This window comes from Chelon labrosus (genome assembly GCF_963514085.1).
Source record: "Chelon labrosus genome assembly, chromosome: 2".
Classification (NCBI taxonomy): domain Eukaryota; kingdom Metazoa; phylum Chordata; class Actinopteri; order Mugiliformes; family Mugilidae; genus Chelon; species Chelon labrosus.
Window position 1 is genome coordinate 2,661,773 of NC_140338.1, and position 22,045 is coordinate 2,683,817.

General features: G+C 44.5%; 4 protein-coding genes across 9 annotated transcripts; 2 read left to right on the forward strand and 2 right to left on the reverse strand.

Annotated features, from left to right (window-relative positions):
- The first annotated feature begins 81 nt into the window (after positions 1–81).
- LOC311503048 (equilibrative nucleoside transporter 1-like) lies at positions 82–6,432 on the forward strand. The gene is made up of 12 exons (XM_084565552.1): positions 82–221; positions 597–678; positions 2,603–2,760; positions 2,968–3,107; positions 3,264–3,398; positions 3,579–3,676; positions 4,340–4,415; positions 4,810–4,877; positions 4,973–5,081; positions 5,506–5,591; positions 5,668–5,867; positions 5,981–6,432. Exons 1-12 carry the CDS (start codon positions 196–198, stop codon positions 6,090–6,092), a joined length of 1,290 nt encoding a protein of 429 aa, XP_084421678.1. The 5' UTR covers positions 82–195; the 3' UTR covers positions 6,093–6,432.
- Positions 6,433–6,572: 140 nt separating this feature from the next.
- On the forward strand, positions 6,573–11,824 carry LOC311503091 (acylphosphatase-2-like). The gene is made up of 4 exons (XM_084565619.1): positions 6,573–7,430; positions 7,534–7,550; positions 11,377–11,486; positions 11,693–11,824. The coding sequence occupies exons 1-4, from the start codon at positions 7,334–7,336 to the stop codon at positions 11,805–11,807; spliced, it is 339 nt and encodes a 112-aa protein (XP_084421745.1). The 5' UTR covers positions 6,573–7,333; the 3' UTR covers positions 11,808–11,824.
- A 2-nt stretch (positions 11,825–11,826) lies between these two features.
- LOC311503056 (signal-induced proliferation-associated 1-like protein 2) lies at positions 11,827–14,372 on the reverse strand (the record flags this gene model as incomplete). Of its 6 annotated transcripts, none has more annotated exons than XM_084565566.1 (5): positions 13,511–13,996; positions 13,158–13,259; positions 13,028–13,079; positions 12,840–12,924; positions 11,827–12,765 (listed from the first exon to the last, which is right to left on the reverse strand). In XM_084565566.1, the coding sequence occupies exons 1-5, from the start codon at positions 13,734–13,736 to the stop codon at positions 12,589–12,591; spliced, it is 642 nt and encodes a 213-aa protein (XP_084421692.1). In that variant the 5' UTR covers positions 13,737–13,996. The 6 variants fall into 6 exon arrangements, with proteins under 6 accessions (XP_084421692.1, XP_084421695.1, XP_084421696.1 ...); XM_084565569.1 differs by adding an exon at positions 14,239–14,372 and having other exon boundaries at positions 12,589–12,765; positions 13,028–13,259; positions 13,511–13,667; XM_084565570.1 differs by adding an exon at positions 14,239–14,372 and having other exon boundaries at positions 12,589–12,765; positions 13,028–13,076; positions 13,158–13,667.
- Positions 14,373–14,540: 168 nt separating this feature from the next.
- On the reverse strand, positions 14,541–21,946 carry LOC311503033 (signal-induced proliferation-associated 1-like protein 2). The gene is made up of 13 exons (XM_084565526.1): positions 21,508–21,946; positions 20,677–20,809; positions 19,392–20,400; positions 19,177–19,304; positions 18,871–19,056; positions 18,094–18,223; positions 17,908–17,993; positions 16,602–16,759; positions 15,940–16,522; positions 15,498–15,772; positions 15,113–15,295; positions 14,896–15,028; positions 14,541–14,815 (listed from the first exon to the last, which is right to left on the reverse strand). Exons 3-13 carry the CDS (start codon positions 20,272–20,274, stop codon positions 14,552–14,554), a joined length of 3,009 nt encoding a protein of 1,002 aa, XP_084421652.1. The 5' UTR covers positions 20,275–20,400; positions 20,677–20,809; positions 21,508–21,946; the 3' UTR covers positions 14,541–14,551.
- Between the last annotated feature and the right edge of the window lie 99 nt (positions 21,947–22,045).

Consider the following 22,045-nt stretch of genomic DNA (forward strand, 5'->3'; position numbering starts at 1 on the left):
TTTCCGGGAGAATCATGTTCTGCTGTGAAAAAGGTTTTTAACGTCAGAGTCCGCCGGGTTGGTTCTTGATCAGGACTCCTTCTCAACACTCGGCTCCTTATCTGTGTTCCAGTTCCACTCTGAGCGTCTTTAAAAAGCGTCTGATCCACAGCTGATCCTCCGACACACCGGGAAAAAAAAATAAAAATTACAAAAATGGCCGAGAGTTCTCCAACAGACAAGTGAGTCAAAACAACGGGATGCTCTTCATGTTTTCAGAGAGCTCTCATTTATGGACAAATCAGATTAATCTAGATTAGAATGATCGATACAGATGTTCACACCTGCAGGTTAAATAATAATAAATAATGTTACAGATGACTAATTCGTTGACTAATAGTTTGAAGCTGAATCTGTTAAATGTTGACGTATGATGAGTAACTGACAGTGAAAACTTTCAGTTGACGCTGTGTGGAGATAAGCAGGCGTCAGTAGCGTGATGATAAACTGTTTATCAGTGAGCAACACAACGGACACGCCCTCAAACACCGTCAGTAAAAACAGCTACAGTCAGAGCGTCATGGTCTGAAAACTGAAAACTGAATCTCTTCCTGCAGGTTCAAAGGCGTGTGGCTGATCTTCTTCATGCTCGGTTTGGGGACGCTGCTGCCATGGAACTTCTTCATGACCGCTACCATGGTAACAGCTGATCTAGTCTGACTCCATCCAACATCATCCAACATCATCCAACATAATCCAACATTATTCAACATCATCCAACCTTCCAACAACACAACATCATCCAACAACACAACATCATCCAACAACACAACATCATCCAACATCATCCAACATCATCCAACCTTCCAACAACACAACATCATCCAACATCATCCAATCATCCAACATCATCCAACATCATCCAACCTTCCAACAACACAACATCATCCAACAACACAATATCATCCAACATCATCCAATCATCCAACATCATCCAACCTTCCAACAACACAACATCATCCAACATCACCCAACATCATCCAACATTATCCAACCCTCCAACATCATCCAACATCATCCAACCCTCCAACATCATCCAACATCATCCAACCCTCCAACATTATCCAACATCATCCAACCTTCCAACAACACAACATCATCCAACATCATCCAACAACACAATATCATCCAACATCATCCAGCCTTCCAACATCACACATCATCCAACATCATCCAACATCATCCAACCTTCCAAGATCACACATCATCCAACATCATCCAACCTTCCAACATCACACATCATCCAACCATCCAACAACACAACATCATCCAATATTATCCAACATCATCCAACATCATCCAACAACACAATATCATCCAACATCATCCAACAACACAATATCATCCAACATCATCCAACATCATCCAACCCTCCAATAATACAACATCATCCAACATCATCCAACATCATCCAACATCATCCAATATCATCCAACCCTCCAGCAACGCAACATCATTCAACCCTCCAACATCATCCAACATCACCCAACCCTCCAACAACACATCATCATCCAACAGCATCCAACCCTCCAACAACACATCATCATCCAACAGCATCCAACCCTCTAACAACACAACATCATCCAACTCTCCAACAACACAACATCATCCAACATCATCCAACATCATCCAAGCCCAACAACACAACATCATCCAACCCTCCTACAACACAACATCATCTAACATCATCCAACATCATCCAACCCTCCAACAACACAACATTATCCAACATCATCCAACCCTCCAACAACACAACATCATCCAACATTATCCAACATCATCACCTTCTAAATTTAATCTGGACAGGACTCACGTTTCATTACGTTTCATACAATGAGAACAGATCTTAACACTTTCACTTAATGTTTCAAATGCGTTATGTTTTGGGTGTCTCTAATACTAAGAAGGTTTTTATGTCCAGAAATCAAAGTGAAACAGAAGCAATCTTACATTAGTCAAACTGCAACTAAAAACAGACATTATCCCACTTTAGACCAGTTTAATGAAGCTTCTATCCTCACTCTTAGCACTTGTTCAGTTCTACACATCTCTTTCCAGAGTTGGATCTCAGCCCGCTGTGCTGTCCTTGATCATTTATAAGGTTGGATCAGACATTACAGCTAGAAGAGATAGCATACACAAGAAGGATTCATTCAACACCCTTTATCCAATATGTCCGATATTCAAATAACATCTTATCTAGTCTTATCTAGTTAACAAGTTTCTTTTAGTTTTTATCATCAGACATATGTCTTAGCTCACAGAAAAAAAACATTTGTTGTTGACAATCATATTCTAATAGCAACCATCGCTACTGACCCAGGTGTTGATCCAGAGGAGATCATTTGATTGACTGATGTGACCTTGTGATGCTGATGCTGTGACGTCTTTAAGGTTTAACTCCAACACTCATGAGTCATCATTTGAGTTTTTGATTTTGTCCAAAGTCTTTTTGAAACTAGTCCGATGTGGATTACTCTACATCTACATACGAGCTACAGCTAGTGGAACTGACTGGATGATGCTCTGCTCTGATTGGACAGTCTCTGTTGTGTCTCTCCAGTACTTCACCAGTCGTGTCAGAGATTCTTCAGCCAATCACACGGGGGGACAACCTGAAAGTCGCAGCGTCTTGGAGGCCAAATTCAACAATGTGATGACGATATGTGCGATGCTACCGCTGCTGATCTTCACCTGCCTCAACTCCTTCCTTCACTCACTGTAAGAACTACAACCAACGAAGAAGAAACCTAACGCTCACTGAAACGTCCGAGACGTCAATGGGTCTGAAAGTTATTAAATTAGTTTGATGGTCGTCCGTCGACTGTTGACTAAATGATGAAAGACTTGATCTGTGCTCAGCGACCACGTCATCACTTTAGACCCTCAGCTCTTAGCCAATCACTGATCATCTTCTTTTTCTTTTAGGATCCCTCAGCGCCTCCGTGTGATGGGCAGTCTGATCGTCATCATGGTCGTCTTCATGGTCACCGCTGCCCTCGTCAAGATTCCAATGGAGCCGCTGCCTTTCTTTTCAGTCACCATGGTGAAGATTGTCATCATCAACTGTGAGTCTGTTGGTTGGTTCTTTATTGGCTGGTTTATTTGTTGATTTATTGGTTGTTGTTATTGGTTGGTTTATTTGTTAATTGGTTTGTTTATTGGTTTATTGATAAGTTGGTTTATTTATAGGTTGACTTGTCTGTTCATGACTCTTGTCTCAGCCTTCGGGGCGATCCTACAGGGCAGTCTGTTTGGGATGGCCGGTCTGCTGCCAGCTTCGTATACAACTCCCATCATGAGCGGTCAAGGACTCGCTGGAACCTTCGCTGCCTTCGCCATGATCTGCGCCATCGCAAGTCTGATCACTCTCTCATCTATATCTCAACTGTATCTCACCATCATCTCACCATTAACTCCCACATTTTTAGTTAGATTCTCTGTAGTGGTGATGTTAAAGTTGTGTTTTAAAGATTGTTTTGTCTGAACAAAATAATTAAACTTCTACTTTCCGTTTTCCCGTCTTCTCTCCGCTGCAGGTGGTTCTGAAATTCAGGATGCAGCGTTTGGTTACTTCATCACAGCCTGCGTTGTCATATTTCTGTCCATCCTCTCCTACGTCTTGCTGCCTAAACTGGTAACTCAAAGAGTTCACATTTACACCGTCAGAATTTATTTTTAGTTGTAAAGATAAAGTCAAATTGAGTCTGATTTCAAGCGTTTCAGAATTAAATCAGTGATTCATAACTTTCTCCTTCTGAGGGTTGTTCTCAGTGAAGCTGCAGTGATTTCTGCTAAATAATCAGCTTCAGCGTGGTACTCCATTATATTGGCATACAGCACTGAAGGAAATATTACAGGAATTACTTATATTTAGTGACAGCATCGTCAGATAGACGTGTGCTGTAGAGCCCATTACTGTGAATTCAATCGTTTCAATCAAGTTACGATCAGATATGAGAGAGTTATGAAGAAATATTCTTACATTTTAGTTTCTATCTCAGAACCAGATCAGATTTTAAAAATTAGCTGATTCTGAGAAAAGACAGTTGAGTCTGATAAGGAAGTAAATAGAGGGCTGAGATTGTTGAAGAGTTCAAGTTTAATTGATGGTTAATATAGATAGATAGATAGATAGATAGATAGATAGACAGATAGATAGATAGACAGATAGATAGATAGATAGATAGATAGATAGATAGATAGATAGATAGATATAAAGATAGATTGTGTCATCCAATCAGATGGCCAGTGTGTGATCATGTGACGACAACCCGTGGCGGTGTGTTTGTGTTTCCAGGAGTTTTACCAGTTTTATCAGGAGGGAAAACAGAGATCAGCAGAGGAGCAGCAATCAGTGACTCTGATGAACCAAGGTACGACGACCTAAGATAAGATTAAATAAGATAAGATAAGATAAGATAAGATAAGATAAGACTTTATTCATCCCCATGGGGAAATTAGGGCGTTACAGCGGCAGGAAACAACAGTGCAAGATGCAGAAGATACAAAAAAATAGAATAGAATAAAAATAGAATACGGCCAACAAATATGTTATGTACAAAAAATATTTACATATTGCATCAAAGAGATTCACGGTGTCTGGTCTGAGTTGAAACAACCAATTTTGACCTGAACCGTTTCATGGTGTCATTTGATTGATCATTAATCATCTCTGTCCTCTGCAGTCACATCTTGTTCTCTTCAAACTAAACATGTTGAAGGACTAAAAGTGGTCCATTCAGTGTAATTATTATCGTTCTCCTCCAGAGAGTAAAGACACGGACGAAGTTCAGAAGAGAAACCAGAACGTGTCCATGATGACGATCTTTAAGAAGGTCAGAGACAAACTGAAACCAGTCAAATCCCTGAGGAGCTCTGATTCCGCTGAACGCCTCATAACGCTGTGTGTGTCATGACCTTTGACCCTCAGATCTGGATCCTGGCCCTGTCGGTCTGTTTCACATTCACCGTCACCATCGGCACGTTTCCCTCCATCACCGCCGACACCAGGTCCACCCTCGCTGACGGAGGCTCGTGGGGTCAGTCCTTCACTTCCTGTCTGAATTACTGTTGAAGTCATTTTAGTTCGGGCTTAGTTTGAGCTCAAGGGCATAAAAACCTATAAATAATAATTTAAAAAATGGCCCTTTGTTTTAATACAAAGAAGTAACCTGAAATTTCTTCAAAAACATTTCCTGCCACCCGATGTTTAGTTCAGTGTCACGTTACGTCCACAACACTGACTCCCAATGGACAAATTCAGAATAGCATTTTTTTTTAGGAATTTTCGCACTTTGCAAATTCATCCTGTGGGCCCACATTAGACCCTCTGGAGGGCCCAGTTTTGGCCCCTGGGCCTTATGTTTGACACCCCTGATTAATGTGAACCTTGAGTCGCCATCAGCTGTGTCTGATTCTTCACGGTGAAGCTTACTGAGATCTTTGCGTCTGTTTCATTTAAAGACCTGTACTTCATCCCGGTCTGCTGTTTCCTGCTGTTTAACCTGTGTGACTGGGCTGGGCGGAGCTTAACTGCCGTCTGTATGTGGGTGAGTTCGATAACAGCTGCGATCTTATCTATCGAACGTTTTGATGAATCTCATTGGTCCTCGTCTCTGCTTCCAGCCGGGGAAGGACAGTCTCATTCTTCCCGCGTCCATCGTGTGCCGCGTGGTCTTCGTCCCGCTCTTCATGTTGTGTAACGTTCAGCCTCGTGTCAACCTTCCCGTCTTCTTCCACCACGACGCCTTCTTCATCACTTTCATGATCATCTTCGCCTTCAGCAACGGATACCTGGCGAGTCTCTGCATGTGCTACGGGCCCAAGTAAGAACAGACACTGACCTCTACTCTTGAACGTGGCCCAGTCCAGACGGGTTGGGTTTATTAAATTTTATGGAGATACACTCTAAACTAATGTTTTACACTTTGATCAACAGGAACGTTCTTCCCCATGAAGCAGAAACCGCCGGAGCCATCATGGCGTTCTTTCTGTCCCTGGGTTTGGCTCTGGGAGCTGCTGTGTCCTTCGTCTTCAGAGCTTTGGTCTAACTGGGAAACAGCCAGTTCATATTTCACATTAGTGGACGGACTGGAAGACAAACACTTCCTGTCTCTCTGCTCTGGCTGACTGAACTCCAGCCAGAAACTCTATAGCTGTAGATGTGACGGAGTTCAGTTCTGAGTCATCTGTTTGTGTTTTGTCCTGATTGTTGAGCTAAAGGACATGTCTCATGTATTTATCGCGTCTATTTATCTCATGAAATGTTATCAAGCCTCAGTTTATTAAAAGGAAAGATTCAGTAGAGCTCTTCATGTCTGGTGGTTTACAGAGATGTGAAAAACAACTCTGTTTGTTTGTTTGTGGAAGCGATTAAAGATAAATCCAACAGATCTGTCAGAGTGAGATTCATTCCCAGCTGCCGACTAAATGAACCCTGAACCCTGACGTTATAACACGGCATAACATTATGACCACCTCCCTAATATATGTGCAGGTCTTCCTTGTGGTGACTCATCAGAGAATGGACATGGGCCTTCTGATCAAGAGGATGTTGTTAGTGGGGGGGCCTTTGAGGGGAGGGGCCTCTGTGGATCATCCCACAGATACTTGATCAGTTTGGGATCTAGTGAATTTGGAGGCCAGGTCAACACCTTGTGCTGTTCTTCATGTTTTTTTTGAGTTGTTCCTAAACTGTTTTCGTCTGTCAGGCTGCACCCTGTTGCCATCAAGGAGTGTCATTGCTATGGGGTGGGGGTGCCTGGTCTGGTCTAGGTGGGTGCTACGTGTCTAAGTAACATCCACACCAATGAATGCCAGGTCCAGAAGTTTCCCAGCAGAACACTGAACTGTCACAAGATGGTTGATGTTATTGAGTTCTCCTGTCAGTGGTCATAATGTTGTGGCTGATCTGTGTATATACATCTTACATCAGAGCTTCTTTCCAGAAAAGGGAACTGGGATCAAAACCGTTAAATAACACAACTGAAACCAGAGCGTGTCAGAATAAAACAGGAACATCAACACATTCCTTCTGTTTTCATGTCTTTTCGTGAAACCGCTCAGACAGAGACGTATGGTCTGTTACGGTGTGGTTTAGAGGCCGGCTGACGTCACTCCTACAGGAAGTCCTCCATGTGATGACAGCACTCCCCGTGACCTTCAAAATAAAATCACCAGTCCTTTGTTCAGACACGTTACAGTAAGCAGCTCTTATTCTGACAGCGCTCTGCAGAGTTTTAAATGTCAGGGATAAAAATATCTCAGCCAGAGCAGAGTCATATTTACCGACATGTTTGTGTCTGCGCTTTTATTTTGTCTCTTCAACGTCGTCATGTCCGACAAACAGCTGACCTCGGTGGACTTTGAGATTTTTGGGAATGTCCAGGGTACGTCGTGACTCACGTGGCGTCGAATGAACTGATTGTGTATCATGGATCTGAGCAGAGTGTTGTTCTGTCCTGAGATTAATGTTTGTTCTGCTGTGTTCAGGTGTTTGCTTCAGGATGGTGAGCTTCATCTTCCTCTGAAGTTATGATCATGAATGATCTGCACTAATGACCACAGACAGTCGTCTCCATCAACGCTGGGATGTTGACATTTAGATGCATGAAAAACAAACCTTCAGCTACTAACTCTACCACTAATGCTTGCTCCGCTGCTACAACCACCTCCACCGAGCTAAAGTTCAGTAAGAACAGCTGCTTTAGAAACAACCTTGCCTCCAATAAATCCTCACTACAGTCCCTGACAAAAGTCTTGTCACTTATCCATTTTGTAGAAACAACAGTTTATAACCTGACTTTTAATTAATCCATTGGTTTTAGAAATGGCTCATATGAAAGCTAAAACCCTCCCAAATTATGTTTGATATACTAAAATAAATTTGCTTCACTGAAGAAAGATTGATCATTTAATGAACACAGAAAGGTCAGATTTTGGCAAGACAAAAGTTTTGTCGCCTACAGAAAGTAATGTGAAAATTGAACAAATCATTTACTTCAAATACAAAAATATGATGCATAACATCAGTGAATTAAGTACTGGTGCTGTGAGATCCATATTTAATATCTTGTATGACTTCCATGAGCTTGAAGGACTGCATCCATGCGGTTCGACAATGATTCATACAATTTATTGATGAAGTCATCAGGAATAGCAAAGAAAGCAGTCTTACATGCCTCCCAGAGTTCATCAAGATGCTTTGGTTTCGTCTTCCATGCTTCCTCTTTCATTCTTCCCCAGACATGCTCAATGATGTTCATGTCTGGTGACTGGGCTGGCCAGTCCTGGAGCACCTTGATCTTCTTCGCCTTGAGGAACTTTGATGTAGAGATGGAAGTATGCGATGGAGCACCATCCTGCTGCACAATTTGACCCCTTTTATGGTTGGGAATGTAAGAGGTAGCTAATACTTCTTGATATTTTACGCTATTGATATTGCCTTCCACCCTGCAAATCTCTCGCACACCCCCATACTGGATGTAACCCCAGACCATGATTTTTCCGCCACCAAATTTAACTGTTTTCTGGGTGAATCTCGGATCCATGCGAGCTCCAGTAGGTCTCCTTCAATATTTGCGGCGGCTGTGATGTAATTCAACCGAAGATTCATCTGAGAAATCCACCTTCTGCCACTTTTCCAGCGTCCATCCTTTTAGCAGGCTGTGGGCCTTGGCAAATGCCACACGTTTTTTTAATTGCCTTTTGTTTAGTGCTGGTTTCTGGGCACTGATTCTACCATGGAGGCCATTTCAAGACAGAATTCTACAAACTGTTCTGGTTGACATGGGGACTTGAGGTGACCAGGCCTGGTGGAGCTCTGCTGCAGTGGAAAAGGGGCTGGCCTTGGATTTTCGAGCCAACAAACGGTCCTCCCGAGCAGTTGTCTTGCGGGGTCTGCCGGACCTGGGCTGTTGGGATTGTAATTAGCCATTGCTTGTAAAACAAATTGATAATACATATATTTGAGGGGCACTTAGGGTCAACTTGTACCCAAGCGACAAGACTTTTGTCTTGCCAAAATCTGACCTTTCTGTGTTCATTAAATGATCAATCTTTCTTCAGTGAAGCAAATTTATTTTAGTATATCAAACATAATTTGGGAGGGTTTTAGCTTTCATATGAGCCATTTCTAAAACCAATGGATTAATTACAAGTCAGGTTATAAACTGTTGTTTCTACAAAATGGATAAGTGACAAGACTTTTGTCAGGGACTGTACAGTCACCCCCACTCCTCCCATCCAGGAGGTTCAACTATTAATGAACATCTCCACATTAAAGTCACTGCCTGGCCAAAAAAACAGTCGCCACCAAAAAAAAACAAGGTCCCACACGACACGCTAATATCTGGTTGGACCTCCTTTATCTTTGATTCCAACACATTCTCTGTATCATTGTCTCAATAATCTTCTCCAATGTCACCAGATTTATTTCCATCCAGTGTTGCATTAATTCTTCACCAAGATCTTGATGATGGGAGAGTCTGACCACTGCACAAAGCCTTCTCCAGCACATCCCAAAGATTCTCAATGGGGTTAAGGTCTGGACTCTGTGGTGGACAATCCATGTATGAAAATGATGTCTCATGCTCCCTGAACCACTCTTTCACAATCTGAGCCCAAATGAATCCTGACATCGTCATCTTGGAATATGATCCATTGATGGAATAACCTGGTCATTCAGTATATTCAGGTAGTCAGCTGACCTCATTCTTTGGACACATAATGTTGCTGAACCTAGACCTGAGCAACTGCAGCAACCCCAGATCATAGCACTGCCCCCACAGGCTTGTACAGTAGACACTAGGCATGATGGGTGCATCACTTCATCTGCCTCTCTTCTTACCCTGATGCCCCCATCACTCTGGAACAGGGTAAATCTGGACTCATCAGACCACATGACCTTCTTCCATTGCTCCAGAGTCCAATCTTTATGCTCCCTAGCAAATTGAAGCCTCTTTTTTCCAGTTGGCCTCACTGATTAGTGGTTTTCTTAAGGCTACACAGCTGTTCAGTCCCAATCCCTTGAGTTCCCTTCACATTGTACGTGTGGAAATGTTCTTACTTTCACTATTAAACATAGCCCTGAGTTCTACTGGTGGTTTTCTTCCATTTGATTTCACCAAACGTTTAAGTGATCACTGACCACCATCAATCAGGATTTTTTTCCAGCCACATTTCTTCCTGGAAGACTATGGTTCTCCACTATCCTTCCAGTTTTTAATAATGCGTTGGACAGTTCTTAACCCAGTTTTAGTAGTTTCTACAATCTCCTTAGATGTTTTCTCTGCTTGATGCATGCCAATGATTTGACCCTTCTCAAACAGACTAACAGCTTTTCCACGACCACAGGATATGTCTTTAGACATGGTTGTTGAAGAAATGAGAAGCTACTCATTGCATCAGTTGGTGTTAAATAACTTGTTGTCAGCTGAAAGATAATCACCCATGCAGTAATTATCCAATAGGAGGCTCCTACCTGTTTGATCAGTTAACTCCAGGTGGAGACAGTTTTTTGGCCAGGCTGTGTACATCCATTCTCATTCCTTTTAATGTCAGTGTATTTATTTCTAAAGCACATTCAAAAACAACCAACGCTGACCACAGTGCTGCACAGAGGAGTCGAGACATGAAAGACAGCTGAGAAGTGTTCGTCTTAAGCCTCTTCAACGACGCACTTTGTTCACATCTACTCAGGTGTGGCTGGTTAAGGTAATAAAGCACGAGCACTGCACGGCCAGTGGAGGAGGAGCAGAGTAACGTAGTCAGCTTTAGTCGTGTGACCCTGAACCCTCCAGACCAGGCAGCTAAATTAAAAATACCAGATTAAAACTAAAATAAAAAAGAGCAGCTCTCAAAGTGAGTTTCACCGATCAGCCACAACATTATGACCACTGACAGGATAAGTTAATAACATTGACCATCTTCAATGTTCTGCTGGGAAACTTCTGGACCTGGCATTCATTGGTGTGGATGTTACTTAGACATGTAGCACCCACCTAGACCAGACCAGGCACCCCCACCCCATAGCAATGACACTCCTTGATGGCAGCAGCCATCCCCAGCAGGATGCAGCATGAACCTTCCTTCAGCTCCACCTCTCCTCTCTTTGCTGTTCATGTATTCATGACCTATGGCGAGGAAAGCTTTATCTGGCACTGCTTAGATGCTGCATGTGTGAATTCATGTCATTCCTCCTCCTTCTCTTTGTATCCATGTCTGGTTCTGGTTCTGGAGTTGTTCTTGGTTCTGCTCTGGAGGTTTCAGGCTCTGGGTTCTGGAAGGAGTCTTGAGATAGCTTGACTTCTTTTTTGTGTGATTGTTGTTCGTCAGTACACAGAGGATCAGGGTCGTAGTCTGGGACTGAGCGGCTGGGTGAAGAACACCAGACAAGGAACCGTGATCGGTCAAATCCAGGGACCGCCGGACAAAGTCGGTGACATGTGAGTCCAAACGGACCAATCAGAACGCTCCTATGCACGAATCAACCATCAGTCATGTCAGAGAGGATTGGTCTTACTCTTAACGCCTTGAACTCTCAGACCCTGTTAGTGTTAGTGGTTGAGTAGAAGTGTCAATGATTCCATCTAGCCAGGGTTAATGTATCATCATCATCATCATCATCATCATCATCATTCTTGTTTTTCAGGAAGCAGTGGCTGAAGAGCGTCGGCAGTCCGAGCTCTCGGATCGACCGCGCCGTTTTCTCCAACGAGAGAGACATTTCCAAGCTGGAGATCCGCGGCTTCTCTACTCGCTACTGAGCATGCTCAGCGGTGACATCACTGGTCATAACCGTAGTCGAGCGATGGACAAGAACGACGGTTAAATATGCTGATGACTGAAGAACAAGAGAAGAGAAGAAGGAAAACCGCTCTGAGGCTTTTAGACGACGCTCCATTATTAACGAGGTGATGTCACAGAGTCTAGATCAGCAGGGAGTCTGGTTTCAGATATGGATACACTAGAAATAAATAATGTTGTTCGTTTGATTGCTTCCATCCGTGGCATCACATGTAAAGTAGAGGCAGATTATTCTTTTTTATTTTGCAGTAACATGTTTTTAATGAATAAAAATAGAATCATTTTTGGGTATAGCAGTCATGGTGTAAACACATATGAATGTAAACAAAAGCAAAGAAAAACTAAAGCTTATACTGTAATAACACATAAATTAACATAATATGTTAATAATAATAATAATAAATGTTGGATTTTTACTAGTAGCAATACTATTATTCATTCATTCATTCATCTTCTGTAACCGCTTGTCCTGTAAAGGGTCATGGTTGGGGGGCTGTAGCCTATCCCAGCTGTCATTGGGCGAGAGGCGGGGTCCACCCTGGACAGGTCTCCAGTCTATCACAGGCCATGATACTATTAGTGTTATAATAATAAAAATTATTATAATTATTAATAATTAATGGTTTCTCTGGGATTAACTGATAAAACTGAATAATCTGCGCATCTCGGTAAACTTCAGGAAACCACATAAACACAAGTAGGTAACAGGTCCGCCCTCCTCCAACGCGCTTCGCTGATTGGTCAGACTGAAGACTTGCGGGTTGCCGTGGCAGCAGCAGCAGCAGTCTCTCGGTGCAGCCTCCGGGCGGCGAACCTCCTCGTCTGCTCGGCAGCGCTCCGACCCGCCTCCTTCAGATGGAGGTTGTCTTGACGGAGGCTCAGGACCTGCTCCTGCAGTGCTGCTTTATCCTGCTTCTCCTGAACACATCACACACAAGGACGGGTCAGCCTGATGACGTCACACTCTATGACATCAGTGTCTTGTGTTTTACCTTGAGCAGGTTGAGCTGCAGCCGATGAAGGATCTTCTCCAGCTGGAAGACTTTCCCTGAGAGGGAGGTGTCGTCTGTGACGTCCCTGAGGGAGGACGGGAAACAAGATGGCGGTGACGTTCAGAGAAAATATGTGCTGATAAATTAGAGAAAGCTTTTAGCCTGAGCTCTCAGGTGTACTTCCTCACCTGTCCTGCAGAGCTGGTGTCCCTTCCAGAGGACGGTGGAGAGGACTGACTTCTGAGACAGACAACAATAAAATCACACTGCAGCTGTGGAGACAAACACCAACGAAGAAGAAGCTGGGATTCACTTTACCTTCAAAGACCCGGGCAGCGTCCACTGGCTGACCCCGGTCCAGATGTGATGATGCCATGGTGGACCCTTCAGCCAATGAGCTGTCAGAGTAGTAGAGCTCACCTGTGGAGGAAGACAGGTGTGGAGAGATCCTCCCTCTCATTCTCCTTCTTGTTTTCATTAATCTATACGACGACAGATCAATGTCCCCTAAAGACATCTCAGGTCCAAACATTACCAGATCCAGAAGTAGCAGCACACAACAAGACAAAACGTGGCCAATGACTGAAGGTAAAATAATGTGTTTACGGCGACCAGCTGCTGCCCTGGAAGGTTCAGACTTTTATTTTGAAAGTCACAGAACAGTTACTCACTCCTGTGTAGCTTGGACGAGACTCTCCTGGTCAGCAGCTGGTCTGACATCAGCACCAACCGACGGCAGCGGGACGGGGACAAAGTCCAGTACAGACTGTCATGTGATAATGTGCGGGTCGGGGGTCTCCATGGAGATGGAGTAAAGACGCTGATGGACTGAAAGAAGAAGAAACTGAAGAGTTCATTCAGATAAAAACTCCAAAGGTCTCTCTGAAAAACGTCCATCTGCTAAATACAGAGAAGAGCTGAAGTTATTATCGTATCACTACACTTTTATCTTCTCTTCATTTGCTTCCTGTAAAATCCAGACTTTAAACCCCATCTTTCCATCCAAGGCCCTTAAAAGGCCTGGCTCCATCTGATCTGAGAGACCTCACAAGAACCATATCATCGTCCTGGTGGTTCCTGGAGGTTCTCCGATAGAATGGGAGGTAGAGCCTTCAGCTACCAGGACCCTCTCCTTTGGAACCAGGTCCCAGACTGGGTTCAGGAGCCGGACACCAACCCTGAAGGTTTCTGATAAAGCCCTGAATTATCTTAGTTATGCTGCTATGGGTTTAGGCTGCTGGGGGACTTCCCATCATGCACTTCTGTTATTTCGTCTCTGTGCCTTTCTACAGAGTTTCTTATCTCAGCGTTTCCTGCTTCCTGGATGGATGGATACAAGGATCTATCAGGTCTAAAAATAAATATATGATAAATAATAATATTAATGAAACAGACTCACCTTCTCACAGCAGCTGAGCCTGAAAGAGACGAGGACAAGAATACATATGAAACTAATTTACATCAGAGATTTGATCCATTACAGACCTGTGTTCAATCATGACTGGAGTTTATCATCTCATTCACTCATTCAACCACCTTACATCTTGACCACCTTAAATGTAAACCACCTTAAATGTAAACCACCTTAAACTTAAACCACCTTAAATCTTTACCACCTTAAATCTAAACCATCTTAAATCTTGAACACCTTAAATCTAAACCTCTTAAATCTAAACCACCTTAAATCTTGATCACTTTAAATGTAAACCACCTTAAATCTTGACCACCTTAAATCTAAACCACCTTAAATCTGAAGCGCTCAGGTTAGTCACATGACCAGCTGGCATCGCCACGGTGATTCCTGAAGTCGTTGTCTCCCTCCAAATGTCTCTCAGGACCAGTGTTGCGGCAGCATCGCTGGGTGGGGCTGATGGAGCGCTGGAATCTATACCGCTGTCCATGGAAACCCTGTTGGCGTCCATGGAGACGTAGTGTCTGTCCTCTCTGGACGATGTGTTGCTGCTTTTCTCTGTCAACTGCCAGCGTTGAGACAGAAACTCCATGAGACATTAGTTACTATTAATAAGCTGTTAATGGACGGTGGATCTAAACTCACTCTCTGCTGGAACTCCTTCACCTTCATCACAGGGTGAGGATGACGAGAGACCTCACTGGTCGTCCACGTCCTGTCCTGGGGGGACTCAGACTCTGTGCTGACATCAGAGACGATAGGCCAATCAGAGAGAGCTCTGAAAAGAGGGTCAACATCATTAGCCAATCAGTGAAGGTGAAATAGTGAAAGATAAGATTGAGTTCTCATTAACGTCTGTTACCTGGATCCTTCCTTCATGTCAAAGGTAGAACTCAGCTGCTGTAGCCGTTCAAACGTCTGATTTTGATTGGATGGAGCTCTGGATGGGGGCGGGGCTTCAGACACCTGGTGCCAGGAGGGTGGAGTCATGACGTCGGAGAGTTTGGACACAAATGTCGGGACTCGACATGTTTTTGAGCAACTCCTGAAAAAAATGAGAAGAAGACGATGAAGATGCTCTGTCCATGTAATAAACCCGTAGACGGATGTGAGGACACTCTTTCCGCGTAGACCACTATGAGCACGCGTAATAAACGTAATAAACCCGGAGAAGGGAGACAACCGTGACAACACTCTGTCCACATAATAAACCTGGAGACGAATGAGAGGAGTAAAGACTTATTGACCTGCGCGGCGTCCCGTCTCTGTGCGGCAGGAGGACGAGCAGGTCAACGGTTTCCGACGTCCTCAGCAGCTCCATCATTTGTTTGTGGGTCAGTGTTACCATGGCAACCCTGCAGATCTCCATCAGCCTGCAGCCTGGGCGGAGCCCCGCCTGCCAGGCAGGACTGAGGGTTTCAACGTCCCCCACCACACCCTCAACGCTAACCAGGAAGCCGAGCTGACCAAGATGGTTCCTCCTCAGAGTCATGTTCAGCGCTGGACTGCCACGAGTCACCAGCTGAGGACAGAGGACAGACAGAGGACAGACAGAGGACAGACAGAGGATATGACCACCACATGATCATTGATCTAGTGACTTATTTTTTTCTGATCAACCAATAAATAGTTTCATCTCCACTATGACAGGACAGCTCTCTTCTAGTTGGACCAACAGGAGCTCCTCACCTGTAGCCTCTGAGCGATCTCTCCTCCGTCCTCCCAGTTTCCCTCCTGGGTAGAAAACACCAGGTAGTGTCCGTCCAGGTAGAACAGTTTGATGCCTCCAGGTACGCCACTCCAGCCAATCACATCTCTGCAGCAACAGTTGAACACCACCCGTCTGCTGGCCTCCTCAATGAGAACCACCAGCTCACTGGAGATGGCGAGCCGGCAGCAGGCGGAGGCGGAGCAGGTGAGGTCTGGAGCCGTCACCCTCCAGGTGAGTGCGCCTGTGCTCAGCAGGTGAGCGCGTGGCTGCAATGGGCTGTGCACCTTCTTCTTCCTGCCCAGATGAATGAAGCTGAACCTGGGGGAGGATGACGAGTCCACCGGCGTTGACGTGATGAAGTTCTCCACCAGCTCCCTCAGGTGCTCCCGTCTGCGGCGTGTCGCCATGGCAACAAATGTTTCTGACCTTCGTACGGCGTGTTCAGCATTAATGATCTTCGTCAGCAGGAACTCTCTGAAGACAGGCGAGGCGGGGAACTTCAAACCCAGTGGGATCACTGGACCGAAGGGCGGCACGTCTCTGTGCCTGGACACTGAAACACTAAAGGACAAGAGAAGAGGACATGTCAACGGTCTCGCCTGCACCAGCTGCGGTGTTTCCTGTTTAATCACGGCCTCACCTGTACCAGGTGTGCTGGCTGCAGGGTTGTTGTACTCTGATGATGATGAAGACATGCTGTGAATGTGAGCGGGTGTTTTTGGGGATGAAGGGTGGAGAATCAGGCTCCTGGAAGATCACCGTGATGTTGTTGTTCGGGATGTGAAGTTTGTGCAGCAGCTGAAAAACAACAACAACAAAGAAAAGGTATCGATCACTGCTGGACCTGGAAACTGGTGTAGAAGAAGAAGAGAATTATTAGTATAACAACATGACCACCACCAGCTTCTTACCTGAACTTACAGCTGATACTAATTGATACTACAACACTACTTGTAATTATGCTGTGTTTAAACCATAGACTGTATAAAGATGGAACGACAGAACAGCTCCTCTAAAATGAAGCCAAAGCAAGTAGAGCTCCCCCTGGTGGCTGGCTGCAGTATAGGTCATAAGCCCCACCCCCTCCATGTTAGTGGGCGGGACTTGGACCGAATTTAAACACTAAAATACACGTCATATCATTTGTTTTTTTTCCAAGGTGATCATTTTAGGTAGTTAATATAATGTTGATGAATTTTCACGTGTCATTTTTTTGGATAAGTTTCGTTTTAGTTATAGAAACAGGGTGTGACATTCTGATCAGTACAAGTTGCCATGCCAACCACTCTGTAAAGCATTCCTGTAGGACCATGAAGAAAAGAATTAAAAAATGAGTACAGTGTGTAATCCAACATTTCCTTGTAACTGCTGGAGGTAGAGCAGAGCGTAGTATTAATTAAACTTAAAACTGAGTCTGGAGGAAGTGTGGGCGGGGCATAGATATCATGGATCCACTCTTGGACCGTACTGATCAGACTCTGACTCCAAAGTCGTAAGATGGCGCCGCCCATATCCCAGGGAAAATACCATTAGTTTGGCCAATGAGAGGAAGTGAAGACGTGTAGTCCATATTTATATACAGTCTATGTCTTAAAGCTGCAGACGTCTCCATTTACTTTAGTACTTATTGATCCATGATTGATATAGATGCTCTACATTTATGTTACACATTCTTTTTAATATATTTGTCTCGTCTTTGTCACTGTTTGGTGTATACGGCACAAAAATATATATTTTTACTGTACTTGTACTTCATCTGTATAACAGCAATACAGTTTAATCTCATATAAATAGTAGATTTTGTAGTACTGTTTGTGGTATTATAAGTAGTAGTTGCTATACTAGTCTGTTTCTGGTTGATTGGTGTGGAGTGTTGACCTGTTAAATTGACGTGTTTCAGCATTAACGGTACAAGTACTTCTGTAGTACTACAATAACACCAGTACCTGTTGACTATTGTTTGGCTGCAGAGTTGAAACTTGGAACATCAGCTCAAATTCCCTGAACGTTGTGGACACTGAGTGACTTCCTGCTGAGTTACCCCGACAGGGAACAAAAAGAAGCAGGAAGTGAGCACATCTGAGACACACCATCAGCACCAGTCATAACAGCCAGCGTTAGATCACTCAGACCGTGTCGGAGCTTGTTGCCCAGAAGGTCCAGAAACTGGTCCAGAGCAGGACTGCTGGGCTCCCGGTTGTCCTCGCCTGTGGTCCAACCAGGACGATGAAACAAGACATCCACTTTGCGCTGGAAGCTCATCTGGAGATAAAACACACATAGCTCATACTGTCTCATGTCAGGTTCGATATCAGCTGATCTGAGAGTCATGGGGGTTAGCAGGTATACGGAGAAACGTATTCTGTACTATTTCATATACCTGCTACGCCCCCCCCCCCCCCCCATGACTACCTATAACTAACCCCCTCATAGGGTGTTAGCAGGTATATGAAATATGACAGCCGTGGTCCAACAAACCAGCAGGTCACAGATGTGTTGAAATAAAAACTCCCTTTAACAAAAAGTCAGCAGCTCACATGGAGCGACGTATAGTGGTGGCTCTGTGCTGAGTGGTTACTGTGATAAGCATGGGTTCTCTGAGTGACGGGTGACTGGAGCATTGTAGCTGACTAATGTAATGGAAATGTTTTACACACGGTTTAGAAGCTGCTTTAACATCTAAGTCTGTTGAGGTGTATGTCATGTGTGCTGTAGGATTCTTGTGTTCTTTCAGGGCCTGTGTCTGGGAGCCAGGTAGAGACCTAAAAGGAGTGAACCATGTGTCCTCTAGTGAATAAGAAGTAGAAAACAGATCTACTCTGTGTATTCTTTGCTCGCTATTCACTCTCAGTGCTGTGAGTCCATCTGCAGATGCGGAATGAAACAGGATTGTCCACCACACTAACCACCTGCTGGTCCAGTTGCAGCAGCATTTCAGGGACTCTGGGTGAATCAGTGGCCAGTCGTAGATCCTGGATGTTGAGATCAGGAACCACAAATTCCAAGACGTCCCTGAGAGGGAGACCTCGACTAGCCCTATGTTTGGACGAAGACGGGACAGAGTCCTCCAGGATGGACCCTCTCAAAGTGGGCAGCTGACAGAGACGACAGAGACGTGGACAGTTAGAGAGAGTCCAACATCCATTTTATGTAACATAGTGAATCAGCTAAAGGGACAGACGTGTAGAAGGACACGACTGAAGTGGACCAGTTACCTGAGTGGTCCTCAGTATGATTCTGTAATTGTACTGTGTCTTTTCCTTCCCGTCCTCCAGTTTCTCTCGCCGGACGCTCAGAGACACCGGACCAAAGTTCTTATCAATGCCAAAATAATTCTGGTGATCTGAGGGGGAACCACAGAGAAGAAGACACATTTACATAGTTTTAGATCAGAAATCCCAAAGGAAGGTCCTGGAGGTACTAGACTTACCTCTATTGTAGAAAAATTGCAGGTAATATTTGGCTCCAAGGTCAATGTGCTCAAAGTCATAGTTATTCATCTCATTTTGGGGGAACACCTTGGTTCCTCTGCAGAACTCCAGAACTGACACAGCAGCGTTGGTACTGCAGGTGCTGAGCAGAACGTTGCTGCAGGTCTGGTCCAGCGTCCTCTCCGTTTCCTCCCCAGTCTCATCACAATAGAAGGAACAGTCTTTGTCATCAATGACTGCTGCCGGATTAAACCAAACGTTGAGGTCTGCTCGGGTGGAGGAGGAGTCTCTGATGTTGAAGAGGATGCTCTGAACGTCATAATGAGAGAAACATTTGTTTGAAGAGAACCTGGCTTCATCACTTCTCTCCAGCTTCATATTCTGAAAGTTCTCTTTGTCTGTGCTGCAAACCGAATCACTCAAGTTGCCGTGTCCGAGGATGAAGTTGACATTGCCCTGAGCGATCTGTGCAGCAGCCTGCAGACTGGAGGAAGGTGTCCTGGTCGCCTTGAAAGTCTGTCGGTCCAGAGTCGAGGTGCTGCCGTACTCCCGCCTCAGGCTAGATCCTGTGTTTGGGTTTTCAGGAGCAGAGTCCAAATCTTCATCTCCATAGTTGCTCATCATCTGCTCACTGTTGCTCCTCTTCATCCTCACCGACGCTCTCCTGGTGGAAGGACTCCAGAGGTCACAGAGCGGTACTCTGGTCTCTGGTCCAGGTTGAAGGTCCAGACTCTCAGAGTTCAGGAAGCCTGGCATCAGACCGTCAGACATTTGAGAGGGCTGGGCGTTCCAGATTTCCCTCCTATGAGAACGGTCGTACATCCGAACCCGGACCCCCATCTTAGGTACCACAGGAGTTCCGTGGATCACCGGTGGTCCCATGATCCTGATCCTCAGAGACGAGTCCAGGACCTTGGGTTTCGTTTCGAGGATCAGCTCCTGATGAAAATCACAAAGGCTTGAGATCCATCAGAGACTCACAGACAGGAAGACAGTATCTAAACAGATCTGGAAGACACAGAAAACAAGAGCTCAGTCATCTGCTAACTTGTTCAGTTTGTCAAACTAGCCAGTCCCAGTAGCATCAACAACAGTGACAACCGCAAAAGCAACAGCAGCAACACGTCAGGTCTGTCAGCTGAGACCACATCTGAACTTGATGATATTTTACAGCAGCAGCTCATTCAGACTGGAAACACATGAGTGTCTCCGTCATGTGAGACGGTGAGACATCACACTGTCTGTGAAGACAGGAGCCACAGTCTGGTGATGAGGTTTACCTACCGTCACTGACAACACGTCGTCACTTCAACTTCTCTGTGCTGATCCACCAACATCTGGAGGAAACCACTGGACAACCACAGCTCCAGGAGTCGATCCAGTCAGCTTTCGGTGAACTGACCAGACTCGTCAGCTGCTACTGGTCGACCACGGGACGGACAGGAAGTCAGGGAAACACTCACAGCTGGATAACATCAGTCTGAGTGCTACTTCCTGTTTACTGATGACATGATTACTGCTTTACATCACCGGCTGGCCACTGTGCTCTATGTGTGTGTGTGTGTGTGTGATTCCTCAGCTTCTTGTTATCTGATTTCATGTTTTAATTAAAGGAAAATCTCCACATTTCAGGAAAACCCGCCCTGTTCCTCCTACTGGTCCAACAGGTCCTCAACATCTGACACATCTGAAACATGTGACACATATGGAACATGTGACACATTAGTTTTAGAAGATTATTGATTGAGTTTGAAATTATTTATTGTATTTATTTTAGTTTTGTGGTCTTATTGTCCTTCATCTTGAAACATGGTCTGAAAAGAGGATCAGAATAATTTACATCTGGATCACATTGTTAAATAAAGATTAAAATTATCCTCATTATTATTATAATAACAATGAGGATTATTTTAATCACTGATAAAGAAGCAGGTAACTGTTGATTATTTAGTCTCTGAGATCATGTAACTGTAAATGACTCCAACATGAACTTTGTCAATTCTCCCGTCAAACTAAACGTCAGCAGGTCGTAAACACACACATGTAAAGGAACATGTTTCTCTGCTTGACATTTATCATGTGTTCTCCATTAGTCTGAACGACTCTCTGATTTACCTCCGTTTATTCTGTAAGAACCAGCCGGTCTCCTTCAGCCGGACTGACTCTGGTTTATATCCTGTCAGCTGCTGGCTCTGGTCTCTGGTCCGGTCTCTGTTGGACCCCTGTAGAACTTAGAACTGGGTTCTGTTCATGTCTCTCTCTCTCTGCTGTTTCCGGTCAGACTCCAAATCTTATGATGCAGCTGATGATGCGTTCAAGTGCTGCTAGTAAGCATGAGGATTTCTTGACTTCTGTCTCAAAAACAATAATTCCTTGTTGTGAAGTGAAGTTTACTAGAAGTACCTGAATGCCTCACCCTCTTCTTCAAAAGTTTGCTGCCACCTGCAGGAGACTCAAAGATCAGTCTGAGGAATTTAGTAACCCTCGTTCTACAGCCAGAAAAGTTCTTCTTCTTTGTCGTCTGATGGTTAAAGATCTCAGAGCTGAATTAATTCTATTCATCTTAATATTTTATTACAGAGACTTAAAAGTGTCTCGACAGGAAGCTGCTGGAGACTAGTTATTTACCCAACGTCATGGACAGACACAGACA